Raw genomic sequence first — 25145 nt, 5'->3', positions numbered from 1 at the left:
TTTTTTTTTTTTTTTTTTTTTTGGGAAAAGATTGATTGTGAGTATTGGTTTCGGAAGTCTACCCTTGGGATATTTATCTCTTGAAGCCCTGGTCTTTAGGATCTCTAGCTTCTCCATTATCTCTGGATTACATTTTTATATGCCATTTTGTTTCAGAGTCATTGTTCTGTGTATAGCCTATTGTCAAAACTTATATTGGTGGTTTCCATCTATTTTCGCTATTAATCTCTCTTGATCCAAACAACGCTGAAGAAAGATTTATTTAGTGAATTATGTATGATGAAGTTTGGTTATGATTACTTACCGTGTCGTGTGTTTTTTAGAAAAAGATTGATTGGTTGGTTGTATTTTCCATTATTTTTAAGGGAGTTCCTAGGGTTTTAGAGATTTAGGATAGAACGTCTCCTCTTGGGATATATTTCTCCAAGCTCGGGTCTTTAGGATCCCTAGCTTCCCATTATCTCTGTAGATCTCATTTCCATTTGGCACTTTTGTCTCAGAGCTTAAATCTTTGATGTTTTTTTAATTTCCAATCGCATACCTACGGTCTGTACAACCCAACCCAGTATATAATCTTGGTTAGCTTGGATATATTGTCGAAGCACTTACTGGAGAAACATGATTGTGCTTTTAAATAATATAGTTGACATTTTTCAGTTGCGAAACATGATTGTCCTGCAGTCTTTCTCTCTTGTTGTGTAATTTTCTAGACCTTTTCAAATAGGATTTTGATTGTTTCTACAATTTATTGGTTGTAGACTCCCCTGTTCATTAGATGGATCTCTTGAGGGATTAAGATTAGGCTTGTCCGGTTCAGCTGTCTCCTCTTGGGATATACTTCTTCAATCCCGGATCTATTGACTCATGCTTCCTATTACTTTCTGTGGATCATCATATGGAACATACCCATATGCAACTTCGATTCTTTGTTTCTTATTTCCAAAAACATATATTCATTTTGTACAACCTAGTACAGAGGCTTCATTAGGTTGAAAATATTTTCGATGCAGTTAAAGGAAAGAGCAATATCTTCTTGCTGCACAACCTAGTAAATACGCTTGGTTTGCTTGGCAATACTGCCTAAGTACTGCCAGGAAAAAAAGATCGGGGGGTTTTTGTACTGAACTATCCTGAAGTTTTTCTCTAACTTTTGATGCCCACATTGCAGAATTCGAACTATCTGAGGCTCAGAGGGCACATGCATCAGCCATTGAACATCTGGTTCCTGGCCTTGTAGCTGTGAAGAATGAAGTTAGCATTTACATAGATGAAGAACACTTCTGGCTGATTTATTTTATTTTGCTGATGCCGAGACTGAATGGACATGATTTTGAACTCTTAGCAACCTGCAAGGTAAGGCTTTATACTAGACATGCATCCTGCAGAATGTTCAGTATCTGATTCTGTAATATAATTACTTCTTTTACGGATTAAACTAAGAACAAGTTTAGAAACGGTAAACGCAAAAAAAATTTGTCTGATGCTTTTGAAATTGGATGCTTCTTGTCTTTTTATTTGCTCTGCATTTTTTGGCATATTACTATGGTACCATTTTCTGAATCGTTGATAACTATATTGCGCGGCACAGGTATTTGAAACAAGGGATCAACTTTTACTAAAGCTGCAAAAGAAAGAGGCAGGGTCAAGCAAGAGGTCTGTTGGACACGAAACTCCTGTAGAAGGTAGCAGTAGGGCAACAGAAACCGTGGATGGAGTCATGGACAAGATAGAGACTCTGAAAATTGAACAGAGAGAGATAAGTGATGAATCATCTGAAGAAAGACGGAGGAGTTTCAGAGATGAAGAGGTAATCTCCTTCAGTGATCTAGATGTAGACGATCTATCGGAGAAGCCATGTTCCAACACGAGTAAACTGAAAAGACCAGCATCAAACGCAAGCGGTTCAAGCTGGGTTCAGCTCAGCAGGAGTCAAGTTGGAAACAGCAAGGATTCCGAAGGTGATTCCAGTGACTGGCTTCCGATCGGCGATTCTGATTAATGTTGAATGTATAAATTGGATATTACTGTAAAGTTACGACTATTGAACGTAAACGTAGCACATTTTAGTAATCACCTTCGGAATCCTTGTCGTAAAGTTACGACTATTGAACGAAACGTAGCACTTTTTAGTAATGAACTTTAATGTGACTCTGCTACAGCGCGGAGGAAAATGTGTAGTAGGATTGCATCCCTATATTAGTCTAATCTAACATTAAGGGGATACAATACACATTTAAATTAACATAATAATATAGTATAACCTAGTTTCTTAGAACATATGCATTGGTAGAACAAGTCAAAGTTTCTCATATATATTATTTTAATAGATTTATATAATTTAATTTTTAATTTAAATTTAAAAAAAGAAAAAATGAAACAAAACAATAGAATGGTGACATGTATGAGATATGTCTCTCATCAAGTTTCTCATAGTTTCTCATATTAGAATTGTTTCTCTCTCCTCTCTCCAACTTTTTATTATTTTCATTTTTTATATTGGTGAGAATCAGGCTGAGAAACCCCAATGCACATACTCTTACTACATTATATCAGTCTACTATACAATTGTTTTTTAGAATAAATATAAGTAAATGACCAAAAATAATGCAATTACGTTGTGTTTGGGCTTAGTTGGGCCGGAATTGTGTTTTAAATATCATTAAAATCATTTCTAAACAATGCTTTGGACTTTGTTAAAAAAAAGAAAACATTGGCTGGGAAATGAATAGTTTTCCCGATCACCCTCACCAAAAGAACTCATCGACTGCGTTCCTATTTCTCAAATTATTTGACCATCTAGTTCTATACCAGCAATTGATTGATACACGATTATTCTAATTACACACTGTAGTCTATTTTCCGTGAAACAATTTTGGGGAGCCAGTTGTAATCAAGAACAACCACATCTTCACAGACGGTGGATTTGGGTGTGTGGCTTACAAATCACCGACGCATCTAAATTAATTGGTGTAAGTTGATTCTGATAACAGTAAATAGAATTACATATCACTACAACACTGGGTTTGAATTCTGACTAATATTGTTTTCAATTTGAGTAATTCTTATAATTCGTTTTCATTAATTTTATCAAATTGATATGAAAATATTAGTCTTCAGCAATTTCTGTTAATTATATATGTATCCTTTGCCTTAATTCTTAATCATCTTATTGATATGTCCTAATTTTTCAGTAAATATTGAAATGAAGATCTAACCAAACAGACGGACAAAGAGAGAGAGAGATGATGTACGCCGGATTAAACTGTGGGTTTTACTAATCTTATAAACTAATCCCAGTTAATTGGTTAAGTTGATTTTTGATTCAAAACTGTAATATATATCAGGTACCTTTGTGGAACACTCTTGCTTGGTTTGGATAATCATTTTTTCAACATAATTAATAATGGTAAGTCTTCTTCAGTTGAAAAAAATTCATATGTTTGATTGGTTGTTACATATATAAACTTAGATAAAATGATTGCCAACCTTAATTAGGAAAGAAACATAACCTTGTTTATTATCATTTTCATTTATCAAATGAAATTACTAAACAACTTAAAAATGATGAAGCAGAAAAATTGAATTTTTTTAAAGTACTGGAACATAAATAATAATCATTCTTGTAATAATCCCCTGGCCATACTGGAAAAAAGCCTTTAGAAACAAATGTGCAAAAGTGAATAGTTTTTTAAGGATGAGACTTCATATTCTCTTTGCCTAGTGGTATTTATAAAGGTTTTTCATCTAGGGTTTTTCGGAATTTGGTTTTTCACAATTATGGATCAAAGTACCCAAATCGGAAAAGGAAAACATGTTCGTAGTAAGTGACTCATTTTATGTGAAATATTTTGAACATGAAGGTGGTACAAAGTTTATGTGTACTTTTGTTAAGCTTACCGAGACATCAGCTAGGACCATTTCCAGGGTCGTACCAGAGTAGGTGGTATACTGCTGCCAGCTATGGACGATTTTGACTTGGATCTTCCAAACAGTCTTGAAAGGCTTGATGGATGCAAGATCAGTTATTGCTAAGTTGGCAGCCATTTCGTAACCTTAAGTGGGATGTACTGGAAAACTTTGTTGGAAGGTATGAAATTTATGTGTATTAGTAATGAGTATTTATAGGTAAATATATTCGATACATTATCGTAATTGATTTACTAATTAAGTCGGTAATCAAATTTTCGGAATTTTAGACAAATTAGTTTCGTTCCAGTTTTGTGGTGATCAATTTTGGAGATCAATTAGGGGACAAAAAATCCGTAAATCATATATATTTGTTATAGTTATGAGATCGTAGAAGAATGTATATGCGATTCCTTGTTTAGAAATTAATTAGTTAGTAGACTAATTTAGTAGACTAAAATGTAGGACAAAGTGACGGAAATATATTTGGTTCCGATATGATATCTAGAGTAAAGTTTGAATTTATGTTGATTAATAAGCAATATCTCATTATTGTTTTGTTGCCTAAATTGTAGAATTTAAGTTTATCGGATTTGGTTCGAGGATTAATAATTGAGTTTCGGTCGAAGATTAAAAATGAAGATGTAGAATTTGGATCACCCATGTGGAAATTTTGGGTAAAGACGACCCGTATCCGAAGTACTTTATTTCGGGTTAATTTATAGTTATAACCCAACCCAAAAATAATTTTGTACTTCTCGTTTACTAATATAGAGATTGGCGACTTGATGATGTCTAGAGTTAGAATAGGAAAATGCTGTCCTACATATCGCCTTTACATATATATCTTCATTTCAGACATTATCACGGGGATATGGATTGTTGATCAGTGTCCACAAATCACAACCCCAAAAAAACCAGGTCTATCTATCTACAAGTAGAAAGAAGCAGTGGCTCATAACTCATTTTAGGCTGTAACAGGTCAACGAGTGGCCGGCCACTGGATGTGGTGGAAGAATCTAAGCCATTAAAATAAAAAATATAGCACCTCAGGCGTCATTTGCATACATCGCAGCTGACAAAAGTTACGAATTAATGAGTCATCCATCTGTCATTTGGAATTTACGATCGGCCATATGCACTGACCACTGGCTCTTGTTGGACTGATACATGTTACCCGATTCGTACCCGTCCCGAGGAGGAAAAGAAATATCTTATATAGCTTTTGATTCAGGTTAATACAGTATCATACTCTATTATTCATTTGATAAACGATAGGGTACCGCATTATTGACTGTGTAATATATATATATATATATACATATACTATATACATTATATTGTTAGAAATATATATTTACATATAATAATGTATAAAACACATTAGTTTTCATTTATTTGTCATGCTACAGAACCATATTATTTTTTATTTGGAAGAGGATAAAATTAAATAAAATCTTGAACACTGTTTTTTTGGATAACATACTATGGTTTTCTCCAAGTACCATGTTATGTTATAATATATCAAGTTATTTACAAAAATAAGTAAACAACACCCCAATCAAGTTTTCTTTTTTTCTTCCATAAATTAATTTAAGAAAAGCTTATTGTTATTTATATGTAATTCACACTTCTTTATTGTCATTAGATTAAGTGGTCAATTCGGACTTTTTGCAGAAAACCAGATATGGTAAAAAAGAGGATTATTATAGAAAAGAGGCTTTGTTGGCCCAAAACTTTGAAAAATGTATGATTATCCGGACTCTCAATTATAGGCCTTTTGTTTTAGATAAAATTTCAGTTTTGCCCTCTGTATCTTCTCCTTCCTCTTTTCATGACGCAACAACAACAACAAAAAAAAATTCTGCCGCCGATCAACACAAAACCTCTTTCAACCAAAACTATGGCTTCTCTGATCCAATAAATCCAAAACCATAGCTTCTCTAATCCATTAAACTCAAAACCTCTCTCAATCTCTATTTTGTTTTGCATGAAAAAATCTAAACCCTAAGAGAATAGTATCTAGTAAACCCAAGGGTTTAAAATCATAAACACTAAACCAATCAAAATTACCTTCGATTTTTATGAGTCAAATGAAGAAACTACTGAGAAGGAGAGATAATCAGATCTCACCATTCACGGCGGCGGTTGGTGGGCGAGAGAGAAAGGATCGAAATAGAGAGAATGGTTTACCAGGACAATTTTGTCTTTTTATAAATATTTAAAGGTTTAATTCTGAAAGTCCGGATGATTAGTCCTAAATCCATAAGAATCTGAGAAAAAAGCCCCAATTCTGTAATTGATCTGGTGAAAAAGGGAATAGAGTGGTGAAATGAGAAGTTTGAAGAAATTAAAAAAGAAGAAGATGGTCCACGCACACATGTTCTTCTTTACATTTATGACACTACGTAACGAAATCATCACCAAACAACAAAAAGAGTATCCCACAGTGGCGGATCCAGAAAATTATTTTATCCGGGGCAATAATATTAAATTATTATTTTATTATGTTTTAAATAAAATTATATCAGTTAAAAAACTTTGATTAGTTTTTTCAAGTTAAGATAAGTAATAAAATTTTGTTTTATTAATAGAACATAGGAAATATAAACAAAATTAAGTTTTTGTATGATATTTTAATATTATACACAATACAAAAAGTGTATCTCAGAAGAAAATAAGATAATGGGGACAAAAAAAAAATATTTTAGTAGGGGCATACTTAATAACACATGTAAAATAACATTAATCTGAAAAAATTTACCCATGGCAAGTACCCGGTTTACCGTAACGTACGTCCGCCCTTGGTATCCCACATTTTCACATGTCAGTCTTGCTTCTTTCATCTGTCTTCTTTACCTCTCAAGTATATTGGAATTGGATATAACTGTAGGGAAAAAACTAAAATGACCCAAATTAAGCTACATAATATATTTTTATACATAATATATTCATATAAAAATTGTTGAATATTATTTTTGTCCATTATATTAAATTATATTTTTATTTTATGAATCTAACTTTTAAAATATATTTTAACATTATGTTTTTTTATATATTACATTTTTAAATAATAATTTGAAACATTATAATATTTTGTTTTTCGTTTTGTTTATTTTTAAAAATTGTAGTTAAATTTTTGTTGGTTTTTAGTCTTTCTACAATTCTAGTAATTGGACATAATGGAGTGTTAATCTAGCAACTAATTACCAAATTTGTGTCAAATTAGTATATTTTATGCTATTTGTTCTGCATTTTATGTAAATTGTGTCATGAATATGTATATAACTAGGATTGAACCTGTGGCACACCGCGCGGAATAATTTTTTCTTTTATATGTATATAATTTTTATGATTTTATATAAGAATTGACTAAGTTTCTTTGATTTTTAATACAGATGATGTAGTGTTATGTATATTTTAGCGATTGGCAATAAAAAATTGTGTTACTGAATTGTGATTATGAATAAATATTTCCATAAAAAAAAATATAATTAAAGATAATAAGATATTGTGAATATTTCATTCAATTTTTAATATTTCTTCAAATAGCAAAGAATAATTTATGTAAATCTTACAAATAAACGGTTAGAACATAAAATGTATTTTAAAAATGTTAATATAGATTCGTATATGAAACAACCGTTAAAGTATGTGGTTGATTAATGAAATTTTTTGAATACATACCTTAAACTTAATAGGAAATTTGAAATCTTTACTAAATTTTTTAAGTCTTTGAAATGTACCTTATGTATTGAACTAAATGACTATTTTGTCATCAATTACAAATTAACTAAAACTAAATACAATATAATTAAATTAATTTATTTGAAAATTTTATTTTTACAAACATTGTCTAAACTAGATATTCGGGTAAAATCTTGTAAAACATTGTGTAAATTATTATTTTTTAAATAATGAATTAATTTATTATAAATAATATTAATCAATAACTAAAAAATATATTAAGATAAACAAATAAAATATATAATTAAATTACTGTTTGAAGCTAAGCCGGATTTGAGCAAAAATTCATATGGTGTCAACGGCTTTGTCCAAGTATTGCAAGTGTGGGCATATGAAGCTATACCAGCGATTGGAAAGAAATGCGGAAACTTATGTAAAACTATGATGGAGTTTCCACCACTCCTGAGATGGAAGGGATTGAAAAAAAGATTTAGATATGATCTTCCCCAGAACAAGGAACTGGTATGTTTTATGTTCACATTTTAAGTCTAAATTTGGTTGCTTGTTTAAATATAATGCTGGTCTTTAAGTGTTGTCTGATAAATATTGCTTCGTAGTTTAGTCTTTAGCCTTTAAGGTAAAGATAACGTTGATTAAACTAATCATAGCTATAGGACGTTGAAAGTATTTGTTGTTGAAATACACTTTAACTATCATAGTATTTTACAGGTTTTCGTTAAAAGTGTTTTGGATAATAGTACCGATGATATATGGGTTGATGAAGAACAAGATATCACGGTCAATAATATGTTCTTGCTAATCTCTGGAAGGGCGGGTAAAGTCTTCGAGAAACAATTTTGGGAAGATAAAGGTCTATTAGCAGGACCTAAGAAAACAGTAGAAGAGGAAGATGGGGAATCACACAATCAAGAAGGCAGGCCTCTGAAAAAGAAACATTATGATGACGCCTTGAAGACAGTGTTTGTATATTCAGTGGAGCAAATGGGCGAGCGTCTACATAAAGGTTTCTCTTCACTCGATGTTGCTGTTAAAAAGATGGATTCAAGGATGGATAAACTTGAAGAGGGCATCAAAGAAATACAAGATACAGGTAAGGGATAGATAAGTTTGAGGCTGCTATCAAAAGAGGAAAAGAACCAACCACACTTGTGCATGCAGAACTTTTGAAAGACGATAGTTTTCTGAAAAACACCACGTTCCCTAGCAATGATCCTCTTAAAGACACCACATGCACTAACAAACCAAGTAAAAGTTTTGAAAAAATAATTATATATTTTAATTTATTTTGGTAATTGTTAACTTTAATAAAATAATAAAAAAATTGTGAGCTTTTAGAAAATAAATCAACAGTTCAAAAAAATCGACTATGTAACAAATCAATTAATAAAAGAATAAATCGACTTTTTAATATTAGTCAACAAAGAAAAAAATAAATCAGCAGGAATAAAATATAAGTCGACAGTTCAAAAAGTCAATCATATTAATAAGTTAACTTAAAATGAAATAAGTCTACTAAGACCAAACAAATCAACGGGGAAAAAATATAAGTCAACAAACAAAACAAATAAGTCAACATCATCAAAAGTCGACTTTGTAAAAATACAATCAAACAAAAAAAAGTCGACAATATTCAAAATAAATCGATGGAAAAATAAATAAGTCGACAAAAATTAAACTTAAGTCAACCATTCAAATATCGACCTTATTAATAAATCAATGTAGAATATAATAAGTCAACAATAAATAAACAAATCAACAGAAAACAAATATAAATCGATGAACAAAAAAAATAAGTCAACAGTTAAAAAAATCGACTATGTTATAAATCCACTAGCCATAACATAAGTCAACTGTTCTACTATAAGTCAATGACAAAGATAATTAAGTCAACAAAAGTAAAAAAACAAAACGATTGTTCAAAAAGTCGATAATATAAATAAATCAACCTTGATTAAAATAAGTCTAAAATATTGATATATATATATATATATATTGTATAATCTTGAATTATTTATTTTTAAATAAATTTAAATCTAAGTAATATCAACAAAAAAATTTAAATTCTTTTTCTTTAATCAAAATTTTAAGATAAAAAATTTATTCATGTAATCATTATTTAAGATAAAATAACTACTTTCGTTATAATTTTAAATTATTAAATAATTAATTCCGAATTTAACAATTTTAAAAAGTAATTTATTTTTAAAGTTGATTTATTTTTAAATATAAATTAAGTTTTTATTGTTTTTAATTAATTGTTAAAATTATTTAATACTAAAGGTAGTTCTGTCAATTTTCATTACAAAATGTGTAGTTTTCAAATAATTATAAGATTAAGTGTAATTTTCAAATTTCTTTTCAAATTTAGTATATTCTTCAAATTGTCCCTTGATTAATCGATAGTAGACCATCTTTAGTCCGACTGTCGTTGGCCATGTACTGGTCCTTGCCATCTTTAATTGTTTCTTATACGCATCCTCAATTATTAGTAAATTAACAGTCTATGATTGTGCTAGCTGCTATGCTGATTTCTTAGAACAACCACATTTCAACTCATGCTGTTGTTCCCTAACCTAAAAAAACCCTTTCATGGTGCATCCCAACTTGAGTATCATACGGTCCTCGAAAGCCACACCATTATTTCGAATAGACTTAACCGTCTTCTGTATGGTCCGTAACGGTCGATCGACTTGTGGAGAGCTTAGGAACACACACACACACAAAAGCGCGAAAACCAAATGTTATTCAATTTTCTAGTTTTTCCGATAGTGTTTTCACTTTATACTAATATTATTAAGATTGATGATAACAACGTACTCACATTTGGAATTTTAAATCATAATGTCCTAGTCATTGTAATGTCTCGCTAATTTGATTCATTACATTTCGTACTAGTTAAATGTACAAATTATATTAGTTAGAAGGAACCAAGATTGTACAGTGTTCAAACTGAAGTTACCTTTGTTAAAAACTGTAGTTAACCGAAGACAAAGAGGCAATTACAAAAGGAGTGAAAAAAAATTGGGGGACATGTGATGAGATATAGCGATGGGTCATGAAGGAAATCTTGTATTCTTATGATAATTGCCAACCATGCTTATTTTGGGGCGTCTCTTCTTATTGCAGAAGTAGCCCCCATCTTCACGTGATCCTTTCTTCCCATTCATTCTCTATATATTCATATACTCTTTCGTATAGTTCCTCCATCCACTCTAACTCAACATGGACTCTGTCAAACTCTCATCTCTCTCTCTCTACCTCTTTCTCCTTTTCATTATCAGTTTTCCCCAACATTCCCTCTCATGCGGCTCTTGCAACCCCCAAAAGGGCGGTAAGCCCTCCGTTAAACCCCCTGTACACGTTCCGAAGCTACCGGTTCCTCCAGTGACCGTCCCAAAGCTACCTGTTCCTCCCGTGTCTGGCATACCCATTCCTCCAGTGTCAGGGCTACCCGTTCCTCCTGTGACCGTCCCAAAGCTACCTGTCCCAAAAATACCGGTTCCCCCTGTAACAGTCCCTACGCTACCCCCAAAGCTACCTGTCCCAAAGCTACCCGTTCCTCCGGTGTCAGGGCTACCCATTCCTCCGGTGTCAGGGCTACCTGTTCCTCCTGTGACCGTCCCAAAGCTACCTGTCCCAAAGCTACCGGTTCCCCCTATAACTGTCCCTTCGCTACCCCCCAAGCTACCTGTCCCAAAGCTGCCCGTTCCTCCGGTGTCAGGGCTACCCATTCCTCCGATGATAGGCCCCAATCTGCCATTGCCACCTTTGCCAATTGTTGGTCCCATCCTTCCACCCGGGACAAAGCCACCGGCCCCAGGAGGCGGGGATTGTCCTCCACCCCCAGGGAGTGGGAAGGCGACATGTCCAATAGACACTCTAAAGTTGGGTGCCTGCGTTGACTTATTGGGTGGTTTAGTAAAGATAGGGCTTGGGGATGCAACTGTTAACAAATGCTGTCCGTTACTTAAAGGCCTGGTTGAAGTGGAAGCTGCCGCTTGTCTCTGCACTACCCTTAAGATCAAAGCTCTTGACCTCAAGCTTTACGTCCCTGTTGCTTTTCAGCTTCTTCTTACCTGTGGAAAAAATCCACCTCCAGGCTATACTTGTTCCATATGATAAAGCTCACTTCACTTGAAGGGTATGCTATTTCCCTCTCGTTTTTATTAAAACTTGGAACTTAAAACGTAGGTACCACGGCATTACACAAACGTCCAAGTACCTATAAGTAGATATAACGAATCCATGACCAAAATTTATTTGATTTTTTTTTTTGGTTACGCAGATAGTTTGGAGAAAAAAGTGAGAAGAGAAAAGAAGAGCTCCAATATTTCCTTTGTTGGTTTATCTAATCATATCATATCCCGTTGATTCTTTCCTCTATATATCGTTCCCCTCTGCTTGTATCAACAATTAATGTGTGTGTTTCTAGACAAATGACTCTTCTCTTTGTATTGAATGATTTGAAATCTTTTTTGATATTTATTTGGGGTGAGTATAACCTCTATAAATTACTACGATAAATCAACATATTAATTTTATCCCAAATTAATATTTTTTGTTCAATTAGTATATCGATAAATTAATCACTCCATAAATTAATAACTCGGTAAATTAAAAAAAAATATATAATCTAATATTGATTTACTAGGTAACAACTTGCACTATATCCGAGATAATTCGACTCAAATAAAATTATTATATGTAATCTAAGATCTGTTTTTGTAAACCAAAATCTGTAATTGAAGTTTTTTTTTAAAAAATTTACGTTTATTTCATTTAACATACATTTCACTTATGAAATATTTGAATGTAGAAGAAGCTTTTAAAAAATATTATGAAAATATAATTAAATCCGATATCAAAATATATCTATGTTCTTAAAAAATATACTTTTAATGAATGTCGTTTTTCTTTTGAGTTTTGAATATAAGCATGAATATATTTCGTAGGCGTGTTTTTTCAGAATTCCTCTATAATCCTAAATTCCTAATACGTTTGGTGATCATGATTATATCCTCACATATATAATTTTTAAAATTATACATATTTTGAACATTAGGTACTACAATCATGATGAATTAATTTTTCCAATTCCCTGAAATATAAATTTGAAGAACATGATAGAACATTGCAATTACCCCTACGTTATAGTATCCATTTTGTCTTTGAATTCATATAAGAACGTATGACTTTGAGTTCTAAAATTTATCAATTACATTTTTTAAGTGAGTGGGTTTCGAATATCTATATGACTCCGTATATTATTAAGAGTAATCTTTTGTTAATGATTATTAAGATTGTTCAATTTTTGAATAATAAAAAAAAAGTATAGTAATAAGAGAACGATTTGAGAGTTATAGTGGCCGCTCATTGTCGCTTCTAGAGAGTTTTAGAGAGAAATAGAAGTTTTTGAGAGTTTTGGTAGATTTTTGTGTTAGGAGCGCAAAAATCGAATTGAGAAAAGATGCGAATTATATTTAAATTAACGAAATTTGAAACGAATTACAACAGCATAATATAAAGGATAAAATAAATCATGGAGGCAAGATATTATATCTCTTTCCTAAATTCAATAAATCTGTCGTAAGTGCTTTCCGACAATCATGATTTATGAATCTTAGGATACAACGGATCACAAACTATTACAGTAGCACACCAGTAATAGAACTCAAGCGAACAGATCTACGTTATACTCTCGAGGCTACTAAACTAAAAACTTACTTGGACTAAGCAAGAGAGAGGGAGAGAGAGATCTTCCGAGGAAAGAGTATTTGTGTTTTTGTGTGTGTGAAATAATGAGAGTTTGTGCCTCTATATATAGTAGAAGGAGGGAGGTCTCAAGAAAATATTCACTGAATATTCTCGGAGTACTGCCCAAGTTTGTTTGGAGTTCACACCAAGTCTTTCCAAAAAATTAAATGAGTCTACAGCAGTCTCAAGAGCCAAAAAGCCCAAAAGCCCAAGAGGCCACAGTCCGCGTCCACGACCAGCCCGGCCCACCCCGCGTCCGTACCTTTCCCTTCCCGCGTCCGTGCCCGGTTCGGCTCGTGTGTGGGAACCTTTCCTCTTCCTTCTACACACTTTTGAAACTAGAAGAGTGTGAAACTATATATATATATATATATGAGTGAAAAATCAGTCATATTTCCGATGTGGGATATTTCCCAAACTATCCCAAGTAGCTCACTTCACACTCTTATTTCTCATTCAAATCAACTCTGTTTTGGACATAAGAGTATACCATCTTGTAGTACCCGTTACCTTCTTTCCATTGCCCTATCGAACAGACAATTCCGAGCAGCCATTTGACTGGAATTTGGCCGGAAAGTCACCGGAAAGTCACTGTCCCAAAACCTCCAATTTTCTGAAAACTTGTTTCTGAAAATTCAGTTCCAACAATCCCCCTCATGAATAGAAATAAGTCTAAACATATGACGACAGAACTAACCCTATAGACTGACACTACTATCTAGACTAGACAGACTTTGGAGAGTATATGCGAAAACTAATTGTATCTGAGTTGGTGGCGTTTTTCATCCTTGAACCGACTCATTGTTATACTTGTCGAGTTTACTCGGCCAGTTGGTGAACATGATGTCTTGAACCATCCGGATTTGTATGTAAACTTAGACAGCATGCATAACACAGCTTCGTTTTCTCGTAGAACGAGGTTCTCTATTGTGTTCATTGTGGCCTTGAACATGCCTGGTTAATCATGAGTGAACTTAGAGAGTATAGCCTCATATATTCTCCTAGAAACGGCCCCATTTCACACTCACAAGGTGATTTTAATAGCTGCTTGTATTTAAAAAAATATCCTGTAATTATTTCAAATATTTTACAAAGCTACATTTCAAATCATTAAAAGCATATGCTTAACCTCTAACATACAGGAAGCACTTTACATCATTTTAGGAACTGGGAAAAGAAAAAAGTCTTGTAGTGCTTGTAGCAGATTCAGCTTGATTTAGTTGTCACTTTAAACCTAGGTCATGGGGACTCCAATCTGAGTAGGTGGGGTTACCATCAAACCTCCTCTTAAGTCGTAGGCTTTAAACCCATTCTTCTTGATGACTTTATAACTTGATCTCGCGCCAAAACTTTTGTAAATGGATCCGCTAGGTTTTCTTTCGTATGGATGTAATCAATCGTAACTACACCAGTTGAGATAAGTTTTCTAACAGTTTTATGTCTCCGTCTGATGTGACGAGATTTGACATTGTAATGGGTATTCCTTGCCCTACCCAAAGCCGATTGACTATCACAGTGTACACGTATTGCAGGCACAAGATTCCCCCACAGTGGGATGTCTTCCAAGAAATTACGAAGTGATTCAGCTTCCGACATAGCTATCTCCAAAGCTATGAATTCAGATTCCATAGTTGATTTAGCTGTAAAAGTTTGTTTGGAAGACTTCCAGGACACTGCTGCACCTCCAGGTGTAAAAACATATCCACTTGTGGACTTTGAGTTTCTCGAGTCTGCGATCCAGTTGGCATCACTGTAACCTTCCAAAACTCCGGGTTCTCTACCATAGTGCAAGCCATGATCTTTGGTATAACGTAGATAGTCCAAAACTCTAGCTATAGCCATCCAATGCTTATGTCCTGGATTACTTGTGTAGCGACTAAGTACATTTACAGAGTGCGCTAAATCCGGTCTTGTACAGTTTGTCAAGTACATTAGACTGCCAATTACTCTTGCATACTCCACCTGTTGCACAGGTTCACCAGAATTTTTGGTCAAGTGAATTTGAGGATCCTCTGGAGTTTTTGCAGTCCCATTTGAGTAACGCTTGAATCGATCTAGCACTTTTTCAGCATAGTGGGTTTGAGACAAGATAAGGCCCTCATCAGTTCTGATGATTTTTATCCCCAAAATTACATCTGCTAAACCCAAGTACTTCATGTCAAAATTTCTTTTGAGCATGTTTTTCGTTTGAGTTATGATGTCTTTGTTGCTTCCAATAATGAGCATATCATCTACATATAAGCATAACAAAATGTACCCTGATGGAGTAGTTTTGTAGTATATGCATTTGTCACATTCATTAATGCGAAAACCATTAGACATCATCATACTGTCAAACTTCTCATGCCACTGCTTAGGAGTCTGTTTGAGTCCATATAATGACTTTACAAGTTTACTCACTTTGTGTTCTTGTCCTGGAATAACAAATCCCTCAGGTTGTTTCATGTAGATTTCCTCTTCTAAATCTCCATGGAGAAAAGCAGTTTTACATCCATTTGATGGATTTCAAGATATCTCAAGGCTGCAATACCTATGAGCTTCCTGATCGAAGATAGTCTTGTTACCGGTGAATAGGTATCAAAGAAATCTAAGCCTTCTTTTTGCCAAAATCCTTGCACTACAAGCCTAGCCTTGTACCGCTCAATATCGCCATTTGGTTTTCGTTTTATCGTAAAAATCCATTTACATCCCAAAGGCTTAAATCCTTGTGGTAGATCTGCCATCTCGTAAGTATGATGTTGCATGGTAGAGTCTATTTCAGTTTTGACTGCTACCTCCCAATAAGGTGCATCAGGTGTAGACATAGCTTCTGCATATGTTCTTGGTAGATTTTCAGCTAGAAATGCCATCATCAGAAAATCATCACCAAACAATTTACTTTTGTGAGCTCGTTTGCTCCTTCTAGGTTCCAGTTCTGTTTCTCCAGAAGTAGTACTCAAAGTATTGCCAGCTTCCAAAGTCGATGCATCTCGTTGTTCACGAGTCCGTTTTTTAGTTTTCCTAAAGGGGAAAATGTCTTCAAAAAATGAAGCATTTCTCGATTCCATAACTGTATTCACATAGATATCTGATTTATGAACCAGAAATCGATATGCACTACTGTTATGTGCATATCCGATGAAGATACAGTCTATGGTCTTAGGCCCAATTGTGACCTTTTTAGGAGGTGGTACAACCACTTTTGCTAAACACCCTCACACTTTGACGTATTTGTACGAAGGTACCATACCTTTCCAAAGCTCATATGGTGACTTGCCAGTAAAGTTATGCGGTATCCTGTTGAGGATGTAATTAGTGGTAAGCAAAGCTTCCCCCCCCCCCACATGTTCTGTGCTAACCCAGATTCTTTCAACAACACATTCATCATCTCTTTTAGAGTTCGATTCTTTCGTTCCGCTACTCCGTTAGATTCTGGCGAGTAGGGAGCGGTTGTCTAATATATAATTCCTTTTTCTCTGCAAAATGCATTGAACGGCTCATTATATTCTCCTCTTCTATCACTTCGAACTACTTTTATAGTTTTCTGAAGCTGATTTTCTACTTCGAGGGTGAACTCTTTGAATTTTACCAATGCTTCATCTTTGCTATGCAAGAGATATACATAGCAATATCTTGTGCAATCATCAATGAAGGTAACAAAGTATTTCTTCCCACCTCTAGTTTTCACATACTTTAAATCACATAAGTCTGTGTGAATTAAGCCTAGAGGTTCGGTTGTTCTTTCAACGCGTGGTGAAAGAGTTTTAGTGAGTTTGGCCTGTGCGCACACTTCACATTTTTCTTGGTTAGTTTTGAATTTCGGAATCAAATTCAAGTTTTGCATTTTTCGCATTGTTTTGTAATTGACAGGTCCTAAACGTTCATGCCAAGTAGTAAACGACTCATCCAAGTAAGCAATAGGGTTTTCTTTCATTTCAGCAACAGAAGCAAAAGCTACAATTTTTCGGATGGACTGTCGTTACAGACATCTTGATCAGTCCACCCTTAACAAAACCCTTTCCCAAATACATCCCATTTTTCTTAAGAACTAACTTATCAGCCTCAAAATTGATGGAAAACCATGCTTGCTTAGCACTGTTCCAGAGATGAGATTCTTCCGCATGTCAGGTACGTGCTTCACGTTCTGCAAGGTGAGCTCAAGATCAGAAGTTAGCTTCAGAAACACTTTGCCTTTACCTTCAATCTTGGACATCGCCTTGTTGCCCATGAAAAGCTGCTCATTTGACTTGTTCTGCACATAGGTGGTGAACATGGTCCTATCAGAGCATATGTGTGTGGTAGCACCAGTGTCGTAGTACCACTCCAATGGGTTGTCTTCCACCATGTTACATTCAGTAACCACCGCAACCATGTCTTCTTCAGTTAGGTTTGCCTGCAACTTGAGATCTTTTGCTTTGCTTTTGCAAACATCAGCCTTGTGTCCAATCTTACCACAATGATAACACTTTCCTTTGAACTTCCTCTCAAGGTTTCTCTTCTTGAAGTTTGGTCCAGATGACACCTTCAATGGTTTATGAGGAATAGAGATCCCGTTTTCCTTGCCTTTAAACTTGGCCTTATGCTCAGCTACATGAACATCATGCCCATGGCTTTGAGCATCTGAATGAGCTCCACGATTGTTGTCCTCAACTCTCAAGCGACGAATGAGATCATCAAAAGACATTGCCTTACGCTTGAAGTTAAGATAATGCTTGAAATTCGACCAGCTTGGTGGTAGCTTCTCGATCAAGCAATTCGTTTTGAAGACATTACAGATCGACATCCCTTCCAAATCGATCTCATGAAAGATGCGTTGAAGAGCCTCCACTTGTTCTATAATTGGTTTGGAATCCACCATCTTGAAGTTAAGGAACTTCGTAGTTGAGAATTTCTGCATCCCAGACTCATCAGTCTTGTACTTGGTCTTCAAAGCTAGCCACAATGCTTTTGAAGTCTTGTACATACTGTAGAGGTCATACAGATCATTGACCAAACAGTTCAGAATCTGACCTTTGCAACAATAGTCTCCTTGAGCCATGCTATCCATACTTCCAACCACATACACATTAGTGTCACCTTGTGGAAGCGTTGGTGGATCCTGTGTGAGGTACCTTTCCATGTTCATGCTGGCCAAGTAGTAGTGCATCTTGTTTTGCCACGTTTTGAACCCAGCTTTGCCATCAACTTATCTGGCATCATCCCTTGGGAAGCCGAAGGTGGTATCCCCATGTGGGTTGATCCATTACCGAACAGATTTTGGCGCACGTTGTCCATACCCAAATCGGTAAGCTTCGTGTTTTCAAGTTCTTTAGCAAGGCGTAAAGCCAACTCCGCAGGAGTTTAACCAGGGGTTGCAGGAATCCTAGCACCGTCAACGTTATTGTTGTTGTCTCCAGATATTTTTCTGTTTCACAATAAACAGATATGATTAATATATTAATCAAACAATTCAAGTATTTGTTTTGCAAACTCGCTTAACAAGCGTTCGCAGAAACTTATTTCACAAACTCACTCCATTAAGAGCGTTTGTGGAAACCAGAGAGAGTAGAGAAGAATGAATTAAAGTAAAAAAAATTTCAAAAACTTTCCCCGTAAGCACCGAAAGATGAAAGCAGAAACAGCTTTTTAGAAGATTTTGAAATCGTTTTTAAAATAAAAAATTCAAAAAATTCTCAATCCGTTTAAAGCGATAAGCAGAAAGCAGATTTATTGAATTAAGACTGTTAGGAGCGCAAAAATTGAATTGAGAAAAGATGTGAATTATATTTAAACTAACGAAATCAGAAACGAATTAGAACAGCATAATATAAACCATAAAATAAATCACGGAGGCAAGATATTATATCTCTTTCCTTAATTCAATAAATCGGCCGTAAGTGCTTTCAGACAATCACGATTTATGAATCCCAGGATACAACTGATCACGAACTATTACAGTAGCACACCAGTAATAGAACTCAAGCAAACAGATCTACGTTGTACTCTCGAGACTACTAAACTAAGAACTTACTTGGACTAAGCAAGGGAGAGGGAGAGAGAGATCTTCAAAGGAAGGAGTGTTTGTGTTTTTGTGTGTGTGAAATAATGAGAGGTTGTGCCTCTATATATAGTAGAAGGAGGGAGATCTCAAGAAAATATTCACTGAATATTCTCGGAGTACTGCCCAAGTTTGCTTGGAGTTCACACCAAGTCTTTCCAAAAAATTAAATGAGCCTACAGCAGTCTCAAGAGCCAAAAAGCCCAAAAGCCCAAGAGGCCACAGCCCGTGTCCACGACCAGCCCGGCCCGCCCCGCGTCCGTGCCCGGTTCGTCTCGCATGTGGGAACCTTCCTCTTACTTCTACACACTTTTGAAACTAGAAGAGTGTGAAACGACATATATATGAGTGAAAAATCAGTCATATTTCTGATGTAGGATATTTCCCAAACAATCCCAAGTAGCTCACTTCACATTCCTATTTTTCATTTAAATCAACTCCGTTTTGGACATATGAGTATACCATCTTGTAGTACTCGTTACCTGCTTTCCATTGCCCTATCGACCAGACAATTCCGAGCAGCCATTTGGCCAGAAAGTTGCCGGAAAGTTACTGTCCCAAAACCTGCAATTTTCTGAAAACTTGTTTCTGAAAATTCAGTTCCAACATTTTGGAGATTTATAGCTGTTCTTGAGAGATCTGAGGCTAGCATCGTGTTAGAAGCTTGCTAGGAGTGTGTTTTTTTTGTCAATTGCTGGTCAGAATCTTCTGTTAGAAAGGTGAGTGCATGACCATTGCTGATCTAAGCCTGTAATTCCTTTGTTTTGCTTGTTTTATGTCTATTTGTGGTTGTTTTCTTGCTTGTTGTGGTTGTTTCATGGTTCCTATGTCCTTATGTGGCTTTTAAGTGATCCTTAGACGATATGGAGGTGGTGGGAAGCGATGAACAAACTCCTGGCTTTGAGCAGAACGTATCTGCAGGGTCGGTATCGATCAACACCAAGTGTGGGTGTTTGTCGACACCAAGGAGTTTGATGGCACGGAGAATTGTACAAGTGTCGGTGTTAGGGTTTCCGGGTCGAGGAGGGGTGTTGATCGACACTATGAGGCAGAGTTGGTCGACACCAAGAGGCAGTGTCGGTCGACACCAAGGGTCGACACCAAGAGTCAGTTTCGGTCGACACCAACCCTTTTAGTAGGCGGCTGATACTTGTTTATCATGGTTTGTTTGTGTTGTTTGTTGATTGTTAAACTATGGATTCTCAGTTGGTTGTGTGTATAGCCCAGTAGATGGGAGGATTGCCTCACTGAGTGTTTATGACAATACTCATGCATCTCAATTGTTTGTGGTGCAGGTAAAAGCAAAGTGTGATCGTGGAATTAAGGCAATGAAGAGAAGGATGTTCTAGTGGCTCGGTTGGTGTTTGTCTGACTTCTGTTAGGTTGCTAGAGTTGAGTCCTTAGAGCATCTCCAACCGATCCCTATTTTCTTCTCTATATATAGAGGAAAATATAGAAATCTCTATTTTAGAGGTGAGAATAGAGATGGGTTTGAGTAAAACTCACTTCTATTATAGAGAAAAAAATAGGGAAAACCATTGGAGATGGTCTTAGAATGTTGTCTAGGATTGCTGGTTCTTTGGTTTATGTTAGAATGATTTATTGTTTTAGTTGTTATGGAATTATTATTGGTTTGTTGGTTATTTGATAATTGCTGGTAGATGTTATTGGTTTATTGATGATTATTTTCGCTGTTATATTCTTATTGGGGTTAGGATGTTAGTGAGTATGGGATCACTAGTCTAATATGGAATTAACCCAAACCCTAGGCCGAATATGACAACCTTCCTTGATCGCGTTTGGCGGGTAATTGCTCCAGAAAGAGTTTGTGCTTTCTTCTTGCTGGTTGAGCAACCATGCCTTAATGACGAATGTAGAGGGGTTTCAGAGTAAATCTTGGAGAACCAAGTAGCACCCCTCAACTGATCCAACAACTCATCAATCCGCAAAAGAGGATACTTTTTCTTCACAACAACACAGTTCAGACCCCGATAATCTATACATGAGTAGAATCTCCAGCTCTCCCAACAGTGAAGTGCTAGGACGAATGAATCTTTTTCACAACAAATCCTCCAACTAATTCTTCAGATCTACCATCTCTTCTGGAGCCACCCTGTAGGGTGCCCTAGACTGAGGAGTCGGTCCTGGTTCCAACTCAATCATGAAGGCATCAGACCGAGATGGTGGTAATCTCTGCTACGACTTAAACACACCCTCAAATTCCCAAACCATAGGGATCTCACCAACAACAACCTGTCGTATTGACTCAGGCATATAAATAGTAGCTAGGTACGCCTCACGATCCTTCCTGATCATCCTCTTTACCTGCACAGCTAAGATAACCAGAGTCCCTAATGTCGGTCTCACTCCTTTAAGTCGGTCTCACTCCCTAATAAACCAACCTCTTCCCTCCAGACCGCTAAAAAGCAACTCTACCTCGATGACAATCCAAATGTACTCTGTACTAATGCAACCAATATATACCCAATATAACATTATATAACTCCACTGGACTGATAATCAGATCTTCCGGCATCGACTCCCCAGCCACCTGAATATCCGCCCGTCTATGGTTTTGGATCAACTCACCTCCAACAACCTTAACCCTAAAACCTAAACCCTAAGCCACAAAACCAAAGTTAGAAATTATACCCATGATCCCGTTGGAACTGGTTACTCTTGTCTCCACGGTCGAGTACACACGCGGTGTCACATGCAACGACAACACCGTTTGTACAACATGCTGCACTCATGGCTGCACCACCACCACAATCATCGGATGCAGCTTGGGACACGCTAATTAGACATGCCTTGCCTCTCTGCAGTAGTAGCACACCCGAGTCGTCCGCGACCCTATGCTCCAAGCTACCACCCAAAGCATCCTGCACCAGCTAGAACTCGTCTTCTACATGGTGTCGAACTTCCGCTTCTGCCCCTGAATAGGCTTACCGCCATTGCTAGGAATACAGTGCGGCTGAGTTTGCTTTGGCTCCATTGGAAGACTGACAACCACAACCTGTGCTCTCAAGTCATCCTCTATCCCAGCTGTAGTCTCCACCAGCTCCGCTCTTGTATTGTAACTCCTCACCCTACACCGAGCCTTCAGATCATCGCGAAAAGCCAACAAGAATCTAATAGCTGACTTTGGCTCCAAAGCCCGGCCCGCATACACCACCAGCCAACTGAACTCCGTGTCCAACTGTTGCACAGTACTGTTCCCATGAGTCAACCCGATCAAGGGCCTCATAGAGAAAGTAATTGGCATTGAACTCCCCCACAAAGTTCTTATTTCAAATTTTTGCATACTAGTTTTATTCATTTGTGTCTACATCTATTTGCATATAAACACCCAAAAAATTGAAAATTTGAAAACAATTATAAAAAAAGAGTGTTCATGTACTTGCATTTGCATTATAGGATTGAGTCTGGATTGCTTCAGATATGGTTATTTGCATATGCATTGGAGATTATGATGACTATAGCCTTGTAAACTTGCTGATTCATTAAAATAAATTCAATGCCCTCGTTATTAGCTGTTTGATGATTGTTGATTGACTTTAGATGGTAGAACTAAACAACATCTTGAATGATTATTTCGCATTTGAAACTTAGTCGAAGCATGTTGTGATTTGATGTTATTCCGTATCTTATTTGAACCTAATCTTGACTAATAATTATCTTGTAATGCATTGAAATTAAACTCATGAACACAAGACACATACTTAAATTATCCTTTTCCTTTTTACCACCCTTGTTAATCCAAGTAGCTGATTCCCATAATTGTAACAGTTAAACCCATCTAGAGCCTTACCCTTCATTCAAGCCATCCTTATTTTTTGAGTGCTATGCCTTTTTCGGATTGAGCTTAGTAGAAAGTGTTAGGTTTGAGCCGACAAGAATATGATTGGTTCCCACTTGCTTGAGCTTGACAACGTCACTTGATGGAAGGATCTAGAGACTTTGTGAACGTTAGAGGCTTCTCTTCAGGGCTGGACATGATGGACCTTCAATCGGTACGAAAGGCCCATCTCGAGTGTTGTACTGACGTACGGATGTACGAACGTACAGACGGTGGTGTGAACTTTCATACTCCCCCTCAAGCTTGATCAAGAGCATCGATCAAGCTTGGACTCATGAACTATACATAAGGGAAAAAGAGTGTAGGTGCCATGTTGGCAACTTATGGCTGAGTAAGATCTTTAAGGCAAAGTTTGCCGTGAATGTACTCACAGACTCTTGGACTGGCAGCTTTGGTGAGTACATCAGCTAACTGTTCCGAGCTTTCAGTGTGACATGAGAGAACAACTCCAAGCTTGATTTGTTCTCAGACTTTGTGACAATCAACCTCAATATGCTTGGTCCTCTCGTGGAACACCGAGTTTGTTGCTATATGGATGACAGCTTCGTTATCACAATGCATTGTGATTGGCTTTGATGATTCGATTCCAAGGTCTTTTAGTAGAGCTTTGGCCACATTAGTTCAGTAGTGAGTTTTCTCATGGTCCTATACTCGGCTTCAACGCTTGATAGTGAGACCACCTTTTGTTTCTTACTTTTCCATGTGACTAGGTTTCCTCCAAGGAACGTGCAGTAGCCCGTGGTTGAACGACGGTCTTCACGATCTCCAGCATAGCCAGCATCGCAATATCCCACAAGTTCAGTACTCTCATTGCGTCCCATCCAAATGCCTTGTCCCGGTGAGCTCTTGATGTATTTGAGTATCCGGTTCACCATGTTCCAGTGGTGTATGGTCGGACTTTGCATGTGCTGGCTCGCCTGGTTCACAGCAAAAGAAATATCAGGCCGTGTGATAGTAAGATATATGAGTTTACCTACTAGGCGTCGATATTGTTTGACATCTTTGAATGGAGCTGCATCAAGCTCCCCCTTTCCTCCTGCTTTGTAATTTTCTTCAAGTGGTGTTGAGATTGCTTTTGAGCCAAGTTTCCCTGCTTCACTCATAAGATCAAGGGCATATTTCATTTGTGATAGGAATAATCCTTCTTCACATCTATAAACTTTAATTCGAAGAAAATATTTGAGTTTTCCTAGATCTTTAATATCAAAAACTGATATGAGAAAATCTTTTGTGTCTTAAATCCCTACCTTGTCATTCCCTGTGATGATAATATCATCAACATAGACGAGAATGACTACAATACCTTTTTCGCTTGGCAATGTGAATAGAGTATGGTCAGCCTCCGATATGCGAAATCCTCTCTTAAGTAAGGTGGTGCTTAACTTATGGTACCACGCTCTTGGAGACTGTTTGAGACCATAGATAGCCTTGTTGAGCTTGAATACTTTTCCTGGACCAATGGTGTCTTCTAAGCCTGGTGGAGGTCTCATGTAAACTTCATCTTCAAGTTCTCCTTGTAAGAATGCATTCTTAACATCCATTTTCCACAGTTCCCAATCCAGGTTTTTTGCCAAGGAGAGAACCACTCGAACTCTATGAAGCTTCGCAACTGGTGCAAACATATTGATGTTCATATATTTTACCCTGTTTTCCCTTAGTATATTTTCATCTTTTGCATCTTTTGCTATCCATTTTGGCCATTATTGTGTAGCTTTAGGACTGTTCATGCATTAGAGTATAGTTGCATTGCATTTGCATCTTTTCTTGCATAAACAGGTGATTTTGGAGCCTAAGGAGCATGGAAGCAATGCTAAAGAGGAGTGATTCTATCAAGAGGAGAAAGCAAGGGAGTTAGAGCTGAAGAAACAAGGTGCGGAGAAGGACTCGACCGCCCACTCGACC

The 25145-nt window shown here is 36.2% G+C and overlaps 3 protein-coding genes across 3 annotated transcripts in view; 2 read left to right on the top strand and 1 right to left on the bottom strand.

Annotated features, from left to right (window-relative positions):
- LOC104747255 overlaps positions 1–2133 on the top strand; it is a 2971-nt gene extending 838 nt beyond the window's left edge. Inside the window, exons 2-5 of the mRNA XM_010468858.2 lie at positions 338–368; positions 429–433; positions 1169–1353; positions 1589–2133. Of these exons, the coding sequence (XP_010467160.1) occupies positions 338–368; positions 429–433; positions 1169–1353; positions 1589–1999 (632 nt within the window). The 3' untranslated portion in view covers positions 2000–2133. The remainder of the gene's footprint in view (positions 1–337; positions 369–428; positions 434–1168; positions 1354–1588) is intronic.
- LOC104747254 (36.4 kDa proline-rich protein-like) lies at positions 10809–12150 on the top strand. Its single transcript, XM_010468857.2, has 2 exons — positions 10809–11755; positions 11900–12150. The coding sequence occupies exon 1, from the start codon at positions 10837–10839 to the stop codon at positions 11731–11733; it is 897 nt and encodes a 298-aa protein (XP_010467159.1). The 5' UTR covers positions 10809–10836; the 3' UTR covers positions 11734–11755; positions 11900–12150.
- On the bottom strand, positions 23840–24784 carry LOC109129131. The gene is made up of 2 exons (XM_019236770.1): positions 24491–24784; positions 23840–24160 (listed from the first exon to the last, which is right to left on the bottom strand). Exons 1-2 carry the CDS (start codon positions 24782–24784, stop codon positions 23840–23842), a joined length of 615 nt encoding a protein of 204 aa, XP_019092315.1.

Source organism: Camelina sativa, chromosome 15, assembly GCF_000633955.1.
Source record: "Camelina sativa cultivar DH55 chromosome 15, Cs, whole genome shotgun sequence".
Lineage (NCBI taxonomy): Eukaryota > Viridiplantae > Streptophyta > Magnoliopsida > Brassicales > Brassicaceae > Camelina > Camelina sativa.
Note: the sequence above shows the minus strand (reverse complement) of the source record. Positions and strands in the feature narration are given on the sequence as shown.

Bases quoted from the DNA above. Each gene is read 5' to 3' on its own strand.
- LOC104747254 (XM_010468857.2), top strand. From the start codon at position 10,837: ATGGACTCTGTCAAACTCTCATCTCTCTCTCTCTACCTCTTTCTCCTT.
- LOC109129131 (XM_019236770.1), bottom strand. From the start codon at position 24,784: ATGGATGTTAAGAATGCATTCTTACAAGGAGAACTTGAAGATGAAGTT. The intron at 24,161-24,490 runs GTAGGGATTTAA...GCTGTGAACCAG, and splicing joins TCATCACAGGGAATGACAAG to GCGAGCCAGCACATGCAAAG.